Source organism: Mirounga angustirostris, unplaced genomic scaffold, assembly GCF_029215605.1.
Source record: "Mirounga angustirostris isolate CCGP_5_RB_7025 unplaced genomic scaffold, mMirAng1.0.hap1 SCAF_9, whole genome shotgun sequence".
Classification (NCBI taxonomy): Eukaryota; Metazoa; Chordata; class Mammalia; order Carnivora; family Phocidae; genus Mirounga; species Mirounga angustirostris.
In genome coordinates, this window is record NW_026991717.1 from 9353857 (window position 1) to 9374947 (window position 21091).

A 21091-nucleotide genomic window follows, 5' to 3' on the forward strand; every position below is an offset into this window, starting at 1 on the left:
CAGTGAGAACAGCCAGCCAAGACTGAGTTTACCGATCAATGAGAACGGCAGAACTCCAGCGCTAGGGGAACATTGCACATAGAATTGATGGCATTTTTACCATGATTCTTTAGTCTTTCAAAGTTAATTTTTTTTAACTGTCTTTTTTTTTTTTTTAATTTTTCTTTTTCCCTTTTTCAACCAAGATCTTATCAATCCCTTTTTTAAAAAAACATTTTTATTTTTCATTTTTAGAGTCATATTCTATCCCTTCATAGTAGTTACCAGTATTTTTGGCATATATATATAAGTTGTTCTCTCTTTAAAATTTTGAGATAGTTTCTTCTAACAGATCAAAATATACCTAAATGTCTAGTGCATGGTTTTTTTCTACTCCCCTCCCTGATCACATTCTCTCCCTTTTATTTCCTTTTTTTTTTAAATCCTCTTCTTTCTTTTTTCAAACAACTTCTTATCAATTCCTTTTATAAAATTTTTTATAATTTCCATCTTTACAATGGTATTCCATCCCTTCATCATATCAACCTGTATTTTTGTACATATATAAGTTTTTCTTTCTTTAAAATTTTGGGAGGCACTTTCTTCTAACGGACCAAAATACACCTAAAATCTAGAGTGTGTCACTGATCTATATACCAGCCTGATCATATTTGATCACATTCTGGGTTTTTTTTTTGTTTTGTTCTGTTTTTGTTTATTTTTATCTTTATCTTTTTCTTTTTCCTTTTTTTTTCTTTTTTTTTCTCTCTCTTTCCCTTTCTTTTCCCACTGCTTCAGGTCTTTTCTGATTTGTTTAGAATATATTTTCTGGGAATGTTGTTACCCTGTTAGCATTTTGTTCTCTCATTAATCTATTCTCCTCTGGACAAAATGACAAGACGGAAAAAATCACCTCAACAAAAAGAACAAGAGGTAGTACCAACTGCCAGGGACCTACTCAATATGGAAATTAGTACAATGTCAGATCTAGAGTTCAGAATCATCACTTTAAAGATACTAGCTGGGCTTGAAAAAAATATGGAAGTTATTAGAGAAACCCTTTCTGCAGAAGTAAAAGAACTAAAATCTAACCAAGTTGAAATCAAAAAGGCTATTAATGAGGTGCAATCAAATATGGGGGTACTAACTGCTAGAACAAATGAGACAGAAGAGAGAATCAGTGATATAGAAGACCAAATGATGAAAAATAAAGAAGCTGAGAGAGAGAGAGATAAACAACTACTGGATCGCGAGGGCAGAATTCGAGAGATAAGCGATACCATAAGACAAAACAACATTAGAATAAGTGGGATCCCAGAAGAAGAAGAAAGAGAGAGAGGGGCAGAAGGTATACTGGAGCAAATTACAGCAGAGAACTTCCCTAATTTGGGGAAGGAAACAGGCATCAAAATCCAGGAGGCACAGAGAACCCCTCTCAAAATCAATAAAAATAGGTCAACACCCCGACATCTAATAGTAAAACTTACAAGTCTCAGAGACAAAGAGAAAATCCTGAAAGCAGCTTGGGAGAAGAGATATGTAACCTACAAGGGTAGAAACATTAGATTGGCAACAAACCTATCCACAGAGACCTGGCAGGCCAGAAAGGACTGGCAGGATATATTCAGAGCACTAAATGAGAAAAATATGCAGCCAAGAATACTATACCCAGCTAGGCTGTCATTGAAAATTGAAGGAGAGATAAAAAGCTTCCAGCACAAACAAAAACTAAAGGAATCTGCAAACACTAAACCAGCCTTACAAAAAATCTTGAAAGGGGTCCTCTAAGCAAAGAGAGAGCCTAAAAGCAACATAGACCAGAAAGGAACACAGACAATATACAGTAACAGTCACCTTACAGGCAATACAATGGCACTAAATTCCTATCTTTCAATAGTTACCCTGAATGTAAATGGGCTAAATGCACCAATCAAAAGACAAAGGCTATCAGATTGGATTAAAAAACAAGACCCATCGATATGCTGTCTGCAAGAGACTCATTTTAGAACCGGAGACACCCCCAGATTGAAAGTGAGGGGGTGGAAAACCATTTACCATGCTAATGGACACCCAAAGAAAGCTGGGGTGTCAATCCTTATATCAGACAAATTAGATTTTAAACCAAAGACTGTAATAAGAGATGAGGAAGGACACTATATCCTACTTAAAGGGTCTATCCAACAAGAAGATCTAACAATTGTAAATATCTATGCCCCTAACATGGGAGCAGCCAATTATATAAGGCAATTAATAACAAAAGCAAAGAAACACATCGACAACAATACAATAATAGTGGGGGACTTTAACAACCCCCTCACTGAAATGGACAGATCGTCTAAGCAAAAGATCAACAAGGAAATAAAGACTTTAAATAACACACTGGACCAAATGGACTTCACAGACATATTCAGAACATTCCATCCCAAAGCAACGGAATACACATTCTTCTCTAGTGCCCATGGAACATTCTCCAGAATATATCACATCCTAGATCATAAATCAGGTCTCAACCAGTACCAAAAGATTGGGATCATTCCCTGCCTATTTTCAGACCACAATGCTTTGAAACTAGAACTCAATCACAAGAGGAAAGTCGGAAAGAACTCAAATACATAGAGGCTAAAGAGCATCCTACTGAAGAATGAATGGGTCAACCAGGAAATTAAAGAAGAATTTAAAAAATTCATGGAAACCAATGAAAATGAAAACACAACTATTCAAAATCTTTGGATGCAGCAAAGGCAGTCCTAAGAGGAAAGTATATAGCAATACAAGCCTTTCTCAAGAAACAAGAAAGGTCTCAAGTACACAACCTAACCCTATACCTAAAGGAGCTGCAGAAAGAACAGCAAATAAAGCCTAAACCCAGCAGGAGAAGAGAAATAATCAAGATCAGAGAAGAAATAAATGAAATAGAAACTAAAAGAACAGTAGAACAGATCAACAAAACCAGGAGCTGGTTCTTTGAAAGAATTAACAATATTGATAAACCCCTGGCCAGACTTACCAAAAAAAAAAGAGAAAGGACCCAAATCAACAAAATCATGAATGAAAGAGGAGAGATCACAACCAACACCAAAGAAATACAAACAATTATAAGAACATATTATGAGCAACTCTATGCCAGCAAATTAGATAACCTGGAAGAAATGGAGGCATTCCTAGAGATGTATCAACTACCAAAACTGAACCAGGAAGAAATAGAAAACCTGAACAGACCTATAACCACTATGGAAATTGAAGCAGTCATCAAAAATCTCCCAACAAACAAAAGCCCAGGGCCAGATGGCTTCCCAGGGGAATTCTACCAAACATTTCAAGAAGAATTAATACCTATTCTTCTGAAACTGTTCCAAAAAATAGAAATGGAAGGAAAACTTCCAAACTCATTTTATGAGGCCAGCATTACCTTGATCCCAAAACCAGACAAAGACATCAAAAAGGAGAATTACAGACCAATATCCCTGATGAACATGGATGCAAAAATTCTCACCAAAGTACTAGCCAATAGGATCCAACAGTACATTAAAAGGATTATTCACCACGACCAAGTGGGATTTATCCCTGGGCTGCAAGGTTGGTTCAACATCCGCAAATCAATCAACGTGATACAATACATTAACAAAAGATAGAACAAGAATCATATGATCCTCTCAACAGATGCAGAAAAAGCTTTTGACAAAGTACAGCATCCTTTCTTGATCAAAACTCTTCAGAGTATAGGGATCGAGGGTACATACCTCAATATCATAAAAGCCATCTATGAAAAACCTACAGTGAATATCATTCTCAATGGGGAAAAACTGAGAGCTTTCCCCCTAAGGTCAGGAACGTGGCAGGGATGTCCACTGTCACCACTGCTATTCAACATAGTAGTGGAAGTCCTAGCCACAGCAATCAGACAACAAAAAGAAATCAAAGGCATCCAAATCGGCAAAGAAGTCAAACTCTCACTCCCTGCAGATGATATGATACTTTATGTGGAAAACCCCAAAGACTCCACGCCAAAACTGCTAGAACTCATACAGGAATTCAGTCAAGTGGCAGGATATAAAATCAATGCACAGAAATCAGTGGCATTCCTATACACCAACAACAAGACAGAAGAAAGAGAAATTAAGGAGTCGATCCCATTTACAACTGCACCCAAAACCATAAGATACCTAGGCATAAATCTAACCAAAGAGGCAAAGGATCTATACTCAGAAAACTATAAAATACTCATGAAAGAAATTGAGGAAGACACAAAGAAATGGAAAAACGTTCCATGCTCATGGATTGGAAGAACAAATATTGTGAAGATGTCAATGCTACCTAGAGCAATCTACACATTCAATGCAATCCCCATCAAAATACCATCCACTTTTTTCAAAGAAATGGAACAAATAATCCTAAAATTTGTATGGAACCAGAAAAGACCCCGCATAGCCAGAGGAATGTTGAAAAAGAAAAGCAAAGCTGGCGGCATCACAATTCCGGACTTCCAGCTCTATTACAAAGCTGTCATCATCAAGACAGCATGGTACTGGCACAAAAACAGACACATAGATCAATGGAACAGAATAGAGAGCCCAAAAATGGACCCTCAACTCTATGGTCAACTAATCTTCGACAAAGCAGGAAAGAATGTCCAATGGAAAAAAGACAGTCTCTTCAACAAATGGTGTTGGGAAAATTGGATAGCCACATGCAGAAGAATGAAACTGGACCATTTCCTTACACCACACACAAAAATAGACTCCAAATGGTTGAAAGACCTCAATGTGAGACAGGAGTCCATCAAAATCCTAAAGGAGAACACAGGCAGCAACCTCTTTGACCTCAGCCACAGCAACTTCTTCCTAGAAACATCACGAAAGGCAAGGGAAGCAAGGGCAAAAATGAACTATTGGGACTTCATCAAGATAAAAAGCTTTTGCAAAGCAAAGGAAACAGTCAACAAAACCAAAAGACAACCAACAGAATGGGAGAAGATATTTGCAAATGACATATCAGATAAAGGGCTAGTATCCAAAATCTATAAAAAACTTATCAAACTCAACACCCAAAGAACAAAGAATCCAATCAAGAAATGGGCAGAAGACATGAACAGACATTTTTCCAAAGAAGACATCCAAATGGCCAACAGACACATGAAAAAGTGCTCAATATCGCTCGGCATCAGGGAAATCCAAATCAAAACCTCAATGAGATACCACCTCACACCAGTCAGAATGGCTAAAATTAACAAGTCAGGAAATGACAGATATTGGCAGGGATGTGGAGAAAGGGGAACCCTCCTCCACTGTTGGTGGGAATGCAAGCTGGTGCAGCCACTCTGGAAAACAGTATGGAGGTTCCTCAAAAAGTTGAAAATAGAGCTACCATATGATCCAGCAATTGCACTACTGGGTATTTACCCCAAAGATACAAAAGTAGGGATCCAAAAGGGTACGTGCACCCCGATGTTTATAGCAGCAACGTCCACAATAGCCAAACTATGGAAAGAGCCAAGTTGTCCATCGACAGATGAATGGGTAAAGAATATGTGGTATATATATACAATGGAATATTATGCAGCCATCAAAAGGAATGAGATCTTGCCATTTGCAACGACGTGGAAGGAACTGGAGGGTGTTATGTTGAGCGAAATAAGTCAATCAGAGAAAGACATGTATCCTATGACCTCACTGATATGAGGAATTCTTAATCTCAGGAAACAAACTGAGAGTTGCTGGAGTGGGGGATGGGGTGGGAGGGATGGGGTGGCTGGGTGATAGACACTGGGGAGGGTATGTGCTCTGGTAAGAGCTGTGAATTGTGCAAGACTGTTGAATCTCAGATCTGGACCTCTGAAACAAATAATGCAATATATGTTAAGGAAAAAATAAAGAAGAAGAAGAAGATAGCAGGAGGGGAAGAATGAAAGGGGAGAAATCGGGAGGGGTAGACGAACCATGAGAGACGATGGACTCTGAAAAACAAACTGAGGGTTCTAGAGGGGAGGGGGGTGGGAGGATGGATTAACCTGGTGTTGGGTATTGAGGAGGGCACGTTCTGCATGGAGCACTGGGTGTTATGCACAAACAATGAATCATGGAACACTACATCTAAAACTAATGATGTAATATATGGGGATTAACGTAACAATAAAAAAAATAAAAAAAATAAAAACAATTCTCCTTTACGTATAAGGCATTGCAACTTGAAGGTAAAGGATTTTCTCTCATCACTGGACAGCTGAAACAGGTGGCAGAATATGGGGCTTAAGTTCCAGACAGTTTGGGGAGAAATTGGAGCTCCAGCCCTTCCTCCTTATATGACTTTCTAGGGCCTCAATTTTTGTCACCTAAAAATGAAGATAATAAATACAATTCTTTTTTTTTTTTACCTCGCAGAGCTGTTATGTGGAACAATGAATCATGAGTAAATACTCCGTAAAGAGTTAATTCCCTTAAAAGATATAAATTCTATCTCATGAGCATACTTATAGAATAGAATGTTCTGTGATTGATGTTGATGAAATACAGTACATGTTTCTGCCATGGTAACCACATAGAGCCAACTTTTAGTATCCCTGCTAATTGAGAAAATTATTTAGGTAATACAAATTTTGTTTTATTTCCCTCTGAAATAGATGATATTTTATAGCATATTGACTTTATAATTATGTTTAGCCTGAGTTCTTACATACTTTGCAGGTATGTAAGAGGAGGAGGATGGTGGATTGGAGTTCAACTCCTCAAGGATGCAGGAAGCCCTGCTCTCTCATATACACTTTTGGTGGCATTGAACTGTGCACCCATACCCAGAGTAGAAATAACTTCAACTCTGTGCCCTTTATCCCTACTCCCGACCAATCACCAAGACCTCTCACTTCTAATTGAGACATCTCTTGCACATTTAGACCCTTCCCTCCCATTTCCACAGACTTATCTTCCTTGGAAACCTCATCACCTATCTAGATGACTAACAACTGCTATTATTTCTGCAGTACTCACTATGGGCCAGGCACTGTCCTAAGCCCTTTACAATCTTCAGATTGCCCCATGATGAAGGTACTATTTATTACTCATAGTGTATAAATGGAGAAACCAAGGCACAGAGTGTTTGAGCACCTTTTCAAGGTCACAGAGCTGATAAATGGCAAAGCCAAGATTAGGGAACCCCCCCACACCCAGTGAGTCTGAATCTGGGGTCTAAATGCATAAAAACTCCTCTGTGCCAGGGTCAAGGTCATCTTACTTGCCCTCAGTCTGGACTTCCCCCCACATTGCCACCACAAAATTTTCTTCCAAAACGAATCCAATCTTGTCATTTTTCTGCTTTTAATAACATCCTATTAAATGAGATCTTGCCATTTGCAACGACGTGGATGGAACTGGAGGGTATTATGTTGAGTGAAATAAGTCAAACAGAGAAAGACATGTATCATATGATCTCACTGATATGAGGAATTCTTAATTGCAGGAAACAAACTGAGGGTTGCTGGAGTGGGGGGTGGGGTGGGAGGGATGGGGTGACGGGGTGATAGACACTGGGGAGAGTATGTGCTCTGGTAAGCGCTGTGAATTGTGCAAGACTGTTGAATCTCAGATCTGGACCTCTGAAACAAATAATGCAATATATGTTAAGAAAAAAAAAGAAGAAGAAGAAGGTAGCGGGAGGGGAAGAATGAAGCGGGGGAAATCGGAGGGGTAGACGAACCATGAGAGACGATGCACTCTGAAAAACAAACAGGGTTCTAGAGGGGAGGGGGTGGGAGGATGGGTTAGCCTGGTGGTGGGTATTGAGGAGGGCACATTCTGCATGGAGCACTGGGTGTTATGCACAAACAATGAATTATGGAACATTTCATCTAAAACTAATGATGTAATGTATGGGGATTAACATAAGAATAAAAAAAGAAAGAAAAAAAAATAACATCCTATTAGCCCATCATTGCCTCCAGAAGACACTTCCTAACATGAAAAATAACGGCCTTTACCACTCAGCCCTAATTACCTTTCTCGCCTATCATCTGATCCCATCATCAATCCACCATCCTACTCCCAACCAGCCATAGTGCCCCCTCACAGTATCATCTCCAGGCCTTCCTGCCTCTGCAAATGCTATTTTTTCTACTTGAAAAGACACTTCCCAAGGGCACCTTGGTGGTGTAGTCAGTTAAGCTCTGACTCTTGGTTTCAGCTCAGGTCATGATTTCAGAGTCAGGAGATTGAGCCCCGCGTTGGGCTCCATGCTCAGCGTGGAGTTTGCTTAAGACTCTCTCTGCCGCCCCCCCCCCACACACACACACATGCTCTCTCTCAAATAAACAAACAAAAAAATAAATAAATAAGACACTCTCCCATTTCTCTGCATGTGGCCGTCTGACTTCAAGATACAGATCAAATGACACTGAACTTCAGTTTTATCATTATACAATGGGCATAATAATTATTCTCTTCCTCAGCTCATAAAGAAAATATGAAGGCCAAATGATATAATGTAAAATCTTTGTGAGACCAAAATACTTACATGGTAGAGAATAAGCAAAGCTATTCAACTGAAAGGTTTTATAATCTTCCCCAACCCCTTCAACCAGCCTCGGAAGGAGAGAGAATTCGTGGCCTTCCTTTTCTTGGACTAACAAGGTGAAAATGGGAAGCAGAAAGGAGATATTCAACCGGTCAAAATATCATAGAGTTTTGAGGGTTCATACTGAAAAAAGGAAGGTTACTGTGACTATTTATGTATATACAGACTGATAACAGTAAGAAAGATGAGGACAAATTTAAGATGGTTTGGATGTGTTTTATATATTCACCCCATCATGTCTTCTCAAGAGAGATACAAATAGTTCTTCAAATGGTTTTGGGGTTTCGGACTGAGGTTTCTTTGACAGCTGTGTCAATATAAAACCACCATGCACATGGGATTTATACAGCCCACCCTTGTGGGTGTAAGTCTCCCACAGAATCATATTCTACCATGCAGGCAAATGCTCTCTTCTGACTGCTTCCAATGAGCTGTGTTTATCCACCTGTACTGGTCTAACCTGCTGTGTCATAATGTCCTGTTAATATGACTTATACCCACACACACACACACACACACACACACACACGCACACGCACACACACATACCTTCCCTACCTCACACATAGGTCGTGAGTGCCTCAATGACAAGGATTGAATGATATTTACCTTCATATTCCCAATATCTTCCATGGTTCCTAGCTCTGGTTGCCTAAAGAGATGGAAATCCCAAGACAAGGAAAGGGCACAGCTCAGTTTCTCCCTTCTAACTTCTTTTATTAAAGATGTCCACAGAGAGAAGTCTTTATGTTCTTGTAGCTCATTTGTTAGTTCTAATATTTGTCAGAAGCAGTGCTTTACAGAAAAGGAAAAGAAGAGGATTCCACCAGGAGACAAGAGGTCTAAGGCCTGGGGCGACCTCTGCCATCAGCCAGCAAGGTGCCCTAGACAGGTCAGGACAACCCCTGAGCTTCAGTCCCTCACTAGCAAATGAGGTAAAGGATCTATACTCTAGGAACTACAGAACACTCATGAAATAAATTGAAGAAGACACAAAAAGATGGAAAAACATTCCATGCTCATGGATCAGAAGAATAAACACTGTTAAAATGTCTATGCTACCCAGAGCAATCTATACCTTCAATGCCATCCCGATCAAAATTCCAATGACATTTTTCAAAGTGCTGGAACAAACAATCCTAAAATTTGTATGGAATCAGAAAAGACCCCGAATCGCCAAGGAGATGTTGAAAAAGAAAAACAAAGCTGGGGGCATCATGTTGCCCAATTTCAAGCTCTATTACAAAGCTGTGATCACCAAGACAGCATGGTACTGGAACAAAACAGACATATAGACCAATGGAACAGAATAGAGAGCCCAGATATGGACCCTCAGCTCTATGGTCAAATAATCTTTGAGAAAGCAGGAAAAAATATGCAATGGAAAAAAGACAGTCTCTTCAATAAATGGTGCTGGGAAAATTGGATAGCCACCTGCAGAAGAATGAAACTGGACCATTCTCTAACACCATACACAAAGATAAACTCAAAATGGATGAAAGACCTCAATGTGAGATAGGAATCCATCAAAATCCTAGAGGAGAACATAGGCAGTAACCTCTTTGACATTGGCCACAGCAACTTCTTTCAAGATACATCTCCAAAGGCTAGTGAAACAAAAGCAAAAATGAACTTTTGGGACTTCATCAAGATAAAAAGCTTCTGCACAGCAAAGGAAACAGTCAACAAAACAGAGGCAACCCACAGAATGGGAGAAGATATTTGCAAATGACACTAATGATAAAGGGCTGGTATCCAAGATCTATAAAGAACTTCTCAAACTCAACACCCAAAAAACAAATAATCAAGTCAAAAAATGGGCAGAAGACATGAACAGACACTTCTCCAAAGAAGACATACAAATGGCTAACAGACACATGAAAAAATGTTCATCATCATTAGCCATCAGGGAAATTCAAATTAAAACCACACTGAGATACCACCTTCACCAATGAGAATGGCAAAAATGGACAGGGCAAGAAACAACAAATGTTGGAGAGGTTGTGGAGAAAGGGGAACCCTCTTACACTGTTGGTGGGAATGCAAGTTGGTATAGCCTCTTTGGAAAACAGTGTGGATGTTCCTCAAAAAATTAAAAATAGAGCTACCCTATGACCCAGCAATTGCACTACTGGGTATTTACCCCAAAGACACAGATGTAGTGAAAAGAAGGGCCATATGCACCCCAATGTTCATAGCAGCAATGTCCACAATAGCCAAACCGTGGAAAGAGCCGAGATGCCCTTCAACGGATGAATGGATAAAGATGATGTGGTCCATATATACAATGGAATATTACTCAGCCATCAGAAAGGATGAATATCCAACTTTTACATCAACATGGATGGGACTGGAGGAGATTATGCTAAGTGAAATAAGTCAAGCAGAGAAAGTTAATTATCATATGGTTTCACTTATTTGTGGAACATAAGGAATAGAATGGAGGACATTAGGAGAAGGAAGGGAAAAATGAAGGGGGGTGGGAAATCGGAGGGAGAAATGAACCATGAGAGACTATGGACTCTGAAAAACAAACTGAGGGTTCTAGAGGGGAGGGGGTGGGGGGATGGGTTAGCCGGGTGATGGGTATTAAGGAGGGCACGTACTCCATGGAGCACTGGGTGTTATACGAAAACAATGGATCGTGGAACACCACATCAAAAACTAATGATGTATTGTATGGTGACTAACATAACATAATAAAATAAAATTTAAAAAAAAAGGAAGGAAAGAAATCTGTACTCGATGGTCTTTTTTTTTATTATTTTTTTTTAAAGATTTCATTTATTTATTTGTCACAGAGAGACACAGCGATAGAGGGAACACAAGCAGGGGGAGTGGGAGAGGGAGAAGCAGGCTTCCTGCTGAGCAGGGAGCCCGATGCGGGGCTCAATCCCAGGACCCTGGGACCATGACCTGAGCTGAAGGCAGACGCTTAACGACTGAGCCACCCAGGCGCCCTGGACTCGATGGTCTTTGCAGATTTTTAAGCTCTAAAATTCACTGATCCCGGGCGCCTGGGTGGCTCAGTTGGTTAAGTGACTGCCTTCGGCTCAGGTCATGATCCTGGAGTCCCAGGATCGAGTCCCGCATCGGGCTCCCTGCTCGGCAGGGAATCTGCTTCTCCCTCTGACCCTCCCCCCTCTCATGTGCTCTCTCTCATTCTCTCTCTCTCAAATAAATAAATAAAATCTTTTAAAAAATAAATAAATAAATAAATAAAATAAAATTCACTGATCCCTTAGTAATCCTTGGCTCCGCATGTCTGGTGGGGATTAGGAGGGTGGGCAAAAAAAAAAAAAAAAAAATTCTGTAGGGAGAGGTTTTCACTTCACTCAAGTTTCTGTTTTCCTTAGACAACTTCTGTCACTTCTCGCTCTTCTCAGCAGAAAGCTCTGTTCTTCATACCTGATCAGGTGTCTCGGAAAGAGACAAAGGCCAGAGAGGATGCAAAATGATTTGCAAAGAAGCCAAAAGGGGAATTCTGTAACTGTGTATTTTTCCACTCCGTTCTAATTTAAAACCACTTACAAATGACAACTCCCAACCCGAGGCAGGTGCCGTGTGGTAGCTCATTATACCCTCAGGACCCCGTGTAAATCTTCTTTCTGAGAACAGCTATTGTCTTCCAAGGAAAAGCTTTTAGCATAATGGCAGGCTGAATAGAACATTGCTTTTGTGAGAATATTTTTAAGAAAGGAAAAAGAGAAAGGTATTCTTTAAGGACTACAAATGCAGCTTCTTGCCTCCCCCACCTCAGGCCCCCTGGAAAGAACAGTGCGTGAGCCACAGGAGACCGTGGTGGTGGAGTAAGATCATCTCGCCTCCAGAGACATACAAAGGTTACGCTCTGCTCTTTTCAGTTATGATAACTGCAGGTTGGAAGTGTCTCTGATTGCAAAAATAGCAGGTCCACCCCCTTCTATCCACCTTTGTTACAGTTTCCTGCCTTCTTGGGAGTCAGTGAGTCACTTGGTGACGAGTCACTTCAAGAATGAGAGTTTCTAATAAGAGAATGGCATTTTCCCTCAGAAAATTCCCACAAATCAGTCCCTCCACTCCGGTAACACTTAAGAACAGTCAAGACAATATTGTTCTTTGTGTTCTTTTGTTTTGTTTTAGAGAGAGAGAGAACAAGGGGGGTAGGGGCAGGGGAGACAGATTTGAGAAAGAGAGAGAACAAGAGGGGTAGGGGCAGAGGGAAAGGGAAAGAGAGAGTCTCAAGCAGACTCCATGCTCAGTAACAGAGCCCAATGAGGGGTTCTAGCTCACCACCCTGAGATCATGACCTGAGAGGTCATGGATCTGACCCTGAGCCACCCAGGCACCCCAAGTCAATATTGTTATAGCATTTGAATGCATCATTGTCCAAAGGGAGGAAATTTGGCAATAAATCTCCTGAAAAAAAATGAAGCATCCATCACAGAGACATAGCCCCAAACTAAAATGGGACCCAACTTCCTCTGGGTTGAAATGGTAATTCAGAATATGAGGTTACTGGGGAAGTGTGGAGAAAATGGAACCCCCAATATGATGGTGGTCTTTAATCAGCAGTATGTCCTGTTTGTGCACCTTTCTGGGAAATCTCCCAGTAAGGGCAGTTCCTGAAGGAGGGCTCCACCCTGAAACTGTGGGCTAGAGGCCTGGGGTCTCCTCCCTGAGCCCCCACTTTACACCCTGGTGGCCTCCGGCTGGTTTTTCACCTATAGTGAGCCTTAACTTTGCCATATGCAAAATAGAGATAAGGACAAGTGGAGAAACTTCTGTGACAGCAGAGGCAGCTCTTCTGTAAGAAGCAGAAAGCAGGCCTGGCTGGGGGAATGGCTGAGCCTCAGAGACACATACCATTCTCCTCTCTGGGTTTCTCACCCACCTCCACTAGGATTTGAGTAACAATGACCTTCAGTGCAAATCCAAAAAGCAGACCACACACACAGATACACACACACCATCCATGAAAAGTACATAAACTTAAGAAAATGTGACTTCTCAACTCTCTACTTGGAAGTTGCATATTCAAAGCAGCTGCTAATCAAAGTACCTATTGACATATAATGTATGAAGGATCTAACCATGCTGCGGGTAATTATGCCGGAACACCACTAGCCAAGGGAGCCTAGTCTCAGAAAGCACTAGAAGCAACTTCCGGGATCAATCTCACCTGCCAAACCTGTCCCCAGACCTGCTCAGGTGATGCCTTCTGCTCCAACCTGGTGGAGCCTCCACCCCATTCTTTTGGATGCTGTTTACTCCGCATTCACACTCTGTTCTACAAATCCCAAAGGTCCAGGGCTCCTCCGACATCTGGAATCCTCCCAGGTAGCAAGGACCTAGACCTGCTAATTCCCCCATGCCTCATCCACTAAAGAGCCTGAAGCCAGAATGAGCTGTTTGTCCTTTTGTAACGGTTCCTTTTATCATGAATTTCTCTTCAAGCCTGTCTCCTCTGTAATGATTTCAGGGACAATTTCTCAGACAACTTTCCTGTTTGCTGTCCCACTGAAAAGGGCAGAGAGTGACTTTGCTCGTGGAGCTCCGCCAACATTCTGGCTCTGAGGTGTGAAGTGAGTTTCCTCGCTTGGGAGCACCAAGAGGAGGCACTAGTCCTCGATTCTCCAGACAGCCATAAAAGATGCACCAGGGAAATCGGGCTACCACTGACCTGAAAATACATTTATCAAGAAAATAAGGCTAAATGTTTCCAGGAAAATATCTTTTTAAAAAAATGCTTTGGAAAAATAAATCAAGTCAAATTAATCCTTCTAGGAGACTCTCTGGAGCCCAGACCCTGGGAAGGAGTAAAAGTAATCAGCAAATTGTCCCAATCATCTCTAGGTCTGGGACTTTCAGCCCGACCACCAGGGGATCCAGCCTCGAGCAAGGAGCCTTCTCCCTGGGCCCCAGAGCCATGCTCTTATTTCTTGGGTTTCTGAAATCAGACTGAAGTGATAACCCTACATAATGGAAAGAAAGTCTTTCAGTGCACAAACACCTCCTGATGAGGGGTGAGTGGAAGCCACTGCACCAGAAAGTAGCCAAATCACAGCTAAATACACCTGCAACCTGAAACTCACCTAGTCCCTGGGAGGGGGGAAGCCGGTGAGACTACTGGAGCTCCCCTGGAGGGAGGCCTACAGGCATGAGAGTCCTGAGCTGCTGGCTCATTTGCTATTTTTTCTGTTCTAAAACAAGGCATCCCATTTTGTGGCTCAAAGGAAGTAAAGTGGTTTTATTACTGATTTACAGGCATGGTTAATTGCAATTTGGATGGTAGGTGCTGTTGATACTGTGCTGGATTTTTTTCTCTCTCAGAAACACAGCAATGGCATATATTTATATAGCCCATAGTTCGAGACTCTGTTCCCAGCACGATGGCCCAGCCACGCCATCTCAGCTCTGTACTGGCACCCAATCTATACTGGGTCTGAATGTCCTTTCCTCCTATCTTCCTGCCACAATATCTGAAACGTCCACCATGCAAAGGCTTCCACTGGGTTAGGAAAGGAAAATAAAATTCATTGTGAGCAGGAAGAGGGTAATACATTCATTTGTGGTCAACTTAGTGTGAGCTGCTTTAACAGCTAAGCTAGCTTCTAATAATGTAAGGACATGAATCAGGGAGGAGGGAAAGTTCTATTTCAGAGTGGAGCCAGAACACCTCTTCAAACAACTGTGTTAGGACATCCCTTGTTATGTATGGACTCTGGAAATCAGAATAACAAAATCGGAAACCAACTGGGCACCACCACGAAGCAGGGTAGTTAATCTCCCTGAGCCTCTACTTACCTCATCTGTAAAATGGATGACTTCAACCACCATTACAAAAGATACCAACCAGCTGCACAGTGCATACAAATAAGACTTTCAGTGTACTAGCAAGGTAGGTTGCAACTCGCCTTCCATGACTTGGCAGTAGAGGATAAGGATGGTAGCACATCAGGGCTTTTGTCACATTTTAGCTGTGTGACCTCAGCTGAGTCTCAGGACTGGCTACACAATTTGCAGGGCCCATTGCAACATGAAAATGCAGGGCCTCTTGTGGAAAACCTTAAGAATTGAAGCAAAGTGCACAGCCCTTCTTCTAAGCATGGGACCTGGGCCACTGTGCATTTGGCACACTTATGAAGAATGGCTCTCATTCATCCTCTCTTGTGGGGCAGAGCCCTGGTTTCCGCTGGGTCCAGCTCGATGACTGTCACTTGCAAGTCTATTGTGCCCAAGGAGAATGAACAGCATTCATGGCACCATCATCTGGGCCCTCCCAACTCCTATCCAGGATACACCCATTTTTTTTAAAGGTTTTATTTATTTATTTGAGAGAGAACACAAGCAGGGGGAGGGGCAAAGGGCAGACTCCCTGCTGAGCAGGGAGCCTGGCATGGGGCTTGATCCCAGAACGCTGGGATCTTTACCTTAGCTGAAGGCAGATGTTTCCTTGACGAAGCCACCCGGGCACCCCATGATATCTGAGATGAACAACAGCTGACATATCAGCACCTTTTTTTAAAATCTTTTTTTTTTAAGATTTTATTTATTTATTTGAGAGAAAGAGAATGAGAGACAGAGAGCATGAGAGGGAGGAGGGTCAGAGGGAGAAGCAGACTCCCCGCCGAGCAGGGAGCCCGATGCAGGACTCGATCCCGGGACTCCAGGATCATGACCTGAGCCGAAGGCAGTTGCCTAACCAACTGAGCCACCCAGGCGCCCTCAGCACCTTTTTTTTTTAAAGATTTATCTACCCATTTGAGAGGAAGAGAGGCAGGGGGCAGGGCAGAGGGAGAGGGAGACAGAGAATCCCCACTCGCACTCCCCGCTGAGCATGGAGCCCAACGCAGGGCTCGATCCCAGGACCCTGAGATCGCGACCTGAGCCGAAACCAAGAGCCAGCTGCTGAACCAGCTGAGCCACCCTGGCACCCCTCAGCACACGTTTAAGAAAGAAAACTGTAAGGATACAGAGGAGGACGCACTTAGGATTACTAATCTTAGGCAGCAGACAGAAACCAGCCTCCTTTGATTCCGAGAAGGGTGTGCTAAGGTTTCTTTTCTTTCTTTTACTAACTGAACTATTTCAGAGTGCCAAATTATTTAGGGATCTTTACCATGTTTCAAGTCCTCTCCTTCAAGCAGGAAATGATCTTTCTAGTTATGACACAAGCAAAAGCACCAGTGTTAGCATACACAAAAATGCGAAAGCAGAGGCAGCTCCATCCCATGATCATACGTTGGGCTCTTTCCTAGCTCCTATTTGGAAACTGAAACTCCAGAACACAGGCTTACATAGATCCACGTTCTTACATAAATAACCATCCAGTGAGGGTTGCTCTGGAAGGATCGCTGTCTCTAACTTCCAAAAACTGCTCATGTGCGAGCAGAGGACTCCGTGACTGTTACAGAAATTGCTCTTAAATTCATAAAACACGCAAGAGAATTTTCGGAAAATCCCTTATTATTCATTAAAGCAGTTTAGGCCTCATTAATTCAGATAGGATAATCAGTTGTTGATTAGCCAGGTTGTTAAGCATCCATTGTCAGATGCTGATGGGGTATGAGAAATTACATTTCGTATCCGCCAAAGAGTCACCTGAACGCGGTTAGCACTTCATCAGGTAAGGCTGCATCTTCTGGGGATAAATTAGCCGGATTTTTCACTCCCCAGTCTTCTTTCATCTCACAGATTTTTCTGTATTGCAAAGCAGCCCTCATTCTGATAGGTTTTTCTTGCCTAAGGTCTAAAATATGTCAGAAGCCAACTTTAAAAGCTAATTGGTGGGCGCCTGGGTGGCTCAGGTGGTTAAGCGACTGCCTTCGGCTCTGGTCATGATCCTGGAGTCCCTGGATCGAGTCCCGCATCGGGCTCCCTGCTCTGCAGGGAGTCTGCTTCTCCCTCCGACCCTCCCCCCTCTCATGTGCTCTCTCTCATTCTCTCTCTCTCAAATAAATAAATAAAATCTTTAAAAAAAAATTAAAAAACATAAATAAAAGCTAATTGGTTACAGGTAAGTCACACTGGTGCTTGGGGCTCTAACACTTCAGGGGCACGTGTGTGTGTGTGTGTGTGCATGCTCATGTGTGCACATCTGCCTGTGTGTTGGTTTGGTTGGACAGTTCTTGGCTAGAGCCTCCTCCTCATTGTCAGCCCTTCAGATCCAAATGGTATTCAAGCCATCAAGGGGATTCTTCAGCCGGGGTCCAAAACTCAACTTCCTTCCTTTCCAGCCCTTGTCTGCCCTTGGGAGCGGTATAATGGCAGTGAGCATGGTCAGAAGAGGGCCTGGCTAGACAGTGTGACTCCAGTTCCTCTCCCTGACAGTTTGCAATTTATTTTTGTTCCCTTTAACAACAGGACAGCGTTAATATTTACCCTTCGTGTTGTACCAAGAGTGGGGAGTGCATTTCTATAAAGACAGACCAGTCCCCAGGCCTTTATGAAGCTTCTGATCTCAATGGGACAGGGAGCGTCCAAGGCTGTGAGGACACCCCATAACCACCACATCTTCAAAGAGGGTTGTCATTTTTTACTCACGGAACTGCTCCAGGTGGTCAGCGCTATTAGACTCAGGCGTGGCCGTGATAGTCACCAATGGACACGAATTCCCTCCCAGCGTCTGGCAGAGAACATCCTGGCGGAAGTAGACTTGCTTGGGGTTCACGCTTTTTTCCAGGATGTCAAGGTGAGTCTGGAGCAGAGATGAAACAGAAGCGATTATGATTCATGACATATTTTTGACCATAACAATAGAAAATGGCAACAGAGCTTATATTCACTATCTCCCTATAGATTAGACGTCCTTTTCTTCACCTAGTGTGCCTGATATTGAGCAGTAAGTGATTAACAAGGGGGCTGTTCCTACTGGCTAGAAGTTCAGGGAAGCTGAACAGGAAACCTAGTTTTTGCACATGTCTGCACAACAGAATATCTGTTTTCAAGTCACACTGAAAGCAAGAGGGCAGGGCATACAGCATGCTCCCCGACACTGAGGCATAGAGAGAATGTGTCCATGAAGACAGAGTATACCCAGAACACTTGGGAACATGAGACAGAGAGCTTCAGCAGCATGAAGCACTTTAGAACCAAGAGTTATACAGAGTGTTGTGAGCACATCCAAGGACAATACAAAGCACTGACCCAGGTGGGATGCTAGATGAAGAGAACAATGAACTGGTAGTGATTAATTTTTTAATTTTCCCTCTCCTACCTTCCCATTCAAACACTCATTTAAAACACAGAAAGATACAGGAACGGGCTAGCCACTGAAACTAAGACTCAACAGTCTTTAAGACCTCTGACTATATTTTCACTAGCTCCAACAGTGGGGTTGATCAGAAAGAGGTTAAGAGATTTCCTCCCACCCACACTGCCATCCTGATGACAGTGACATAGTAACCACAGTAACCAGAGGGAGAAGCTGCCCCCTCCAGCACAAGAACATCAGTGTACAAAACTTATCCTTCCAGGGGCGCCTGGGTGGCTCAGTCATTAAGCCATCTGCCTTTGGCTCAGGTCATGATCCCAGGGTCCTGGGATCGAGCCCCGCATTGGGCTCCCTGCTCCGCGGGGAGTCTGCTTCTCCCTCTCCCACTCCCCACTGCTTGTGCTCCTGCTCTCGCTATCTCTTTCTCTGTCAAATTAAAAAAACAAAAACAAGACAAAACAAAAAAAAAACATCCCTCCAGCTGAAGAGCTAAAGTTTTCACCATAATCCAGAAGGTATGAGGGCCAAGGAGAAACCACCCACCTTGTTTTTTGACAAATCACAAGCCTGTTAGGTAAATGAAACAAACATGAATCCTATGAAAATACATACAAAATAGTCATAAAATATACTGTGAAAAAGGGAGCAGTTCCCTCAAAAAATAAAGGATGTGCTTATGTGTGAAAAGGACTTACTCTGGAAGTGGTAGGCAGACTAACAGCTCCCCCAAAGATCCATACCCTAATCTTCTGAACCTGTAAATAGGTTACCTTCCATGGCAAAAGGGACTTTGCAGATATATTTAGGATAAAGGTCTACTTGAAATGGGGAGGTTCTACCACATGATTCAGCTGGAGCCAATCCAATCACAAGTGCTTAAGAGCAGGAAACTAGTCCCATCTGCGGAGAACCAAAAATGGCAGCATGAGAAGGACTCAGTCTGCCATTAAGGGCCTTGAAGATGGGAGAAGCAGGTCGAAGGCCAAGGAACATGGTGTCCTCTAAAAGCTGGAAAAGGCAAGAAAACGAATTCTCTCCAATAGCCTACAGAAGGAATGGGGCCCCAACACCTTGACTTTGCCCTAGTGAGCCCCATGTCGAACTTCTAAAGAGCTATAAAACAAAAGAAAAGCTTATGTTTGAGCCACTAAGTTTGTGATAATTTGTTACAGCAGCAACAGAAAATTAATTCACAAATAAACAAGAAAAACAATTTTCTAAACTAAATAAAAATCCTAGCATTTGGGTAAGTGCAGACTAAAACCTACTTGTACTCTATTGAAATATCCGAGTTGCAAGGAGAAAGAAAAAGTCCCAGGGAAAGAGATTACCAGATGCCTCTGTGTAACCTTTCTACTAGCCTCAGGAATATCTGAAAATCTGACCCTGAATCATATACTCTTTGCAACTGAGACCCCAAATCATCTACCCCCACATAGCCTACTGACTTTATTATTCCCTGTCTGCCTCAACACAACTTTACTAGTCCAGGAAACTCTTGCCCAGGAAAATATAAATCACAAATAAATTTATTGTTCATTCCAGGAACATCTCATCAATTCTTCAACAGAAAGCCACAACTGACGCATTGATCCAAGACCCTTACAGCCCCTCTCCTCAAGATCCTTGCCTTACAGTGTCCCCCAATCTTAAACCACTGTATCATGATCTTTAACCAATGCTAATCAAGCCCCACATTAAAGAAACCTTCTCTTAAACAAGCCTTTAAAGACTTAATAAATATCCCACCTTCTCCCTTCCCCTTTTGAGGTACTGTCAAGACTCTGTCACATTCTTCCTTGCAAGTATATTAGTTTCCTCTCACTGCTATTAACAAATTACCACAAATTTAATGGATGGACACAACACAAATTAATTGTCTTACGGTTCTGGAGGTCCAAAGTCCAAAATGGGCCTTACTGGGCAAAAGTCGAGGTGTTGGGAGAACTACACTCCCTCCAGAGGTTCTAGAGGATAATTCATTCCCTTGCCTTTACCAGCATCTAGAGGTCATGTACATTCCTTGCTTCTTGGTGCCTTCCTCCATCTCCAACACCAGCAATCCCATCATCCCCACCTCTCCTCTGACTCTGACTCATCTGTTTCATTCTTTCATGTTTAAGGACCCTTGTGATGACACTGGACCCAACCTGATAATTCAGGAGAAGCTCCCTATCTCAAGACCCTTAATTCGATCACATCTGCAAAAGCTCTTGTACTAGACATCTTCGCAAGTTCCAGGGATTAAGATGTGAACATCTTTGGGGGACCACTATTCAGCCCAACACACCAAGGTAAGCAATAAACTCATGTCTGTCTTAGAAACAGGTTGCTTGGGTGATATTTCTAGGACCATCA

The 21091-nt window shown here is 42.3% G+C and overlaps 1 protein-coding gene across 1 annotated transcript in view; it reads right to left on the reverse strand.

The window, feature by feature from the left end:
- The window catches only part of AGBL1 (AGBL carboxypeptidase 1), an 805329-nt gene that overhangs the window by 570859 nt on the left and 213379 nt on the right, over positions 1-21091 (reverse strand). The window contains exon 17 of the mRNA XM_045901694.2: positions 18064-18217. Within this exon, the coding sequence (XP_045757650.2) occupies positions 18064-18217 (154 nt within the window). The remainder of the gene's footprint in view (positions 1-18063; positions 18218-21091) is intronic.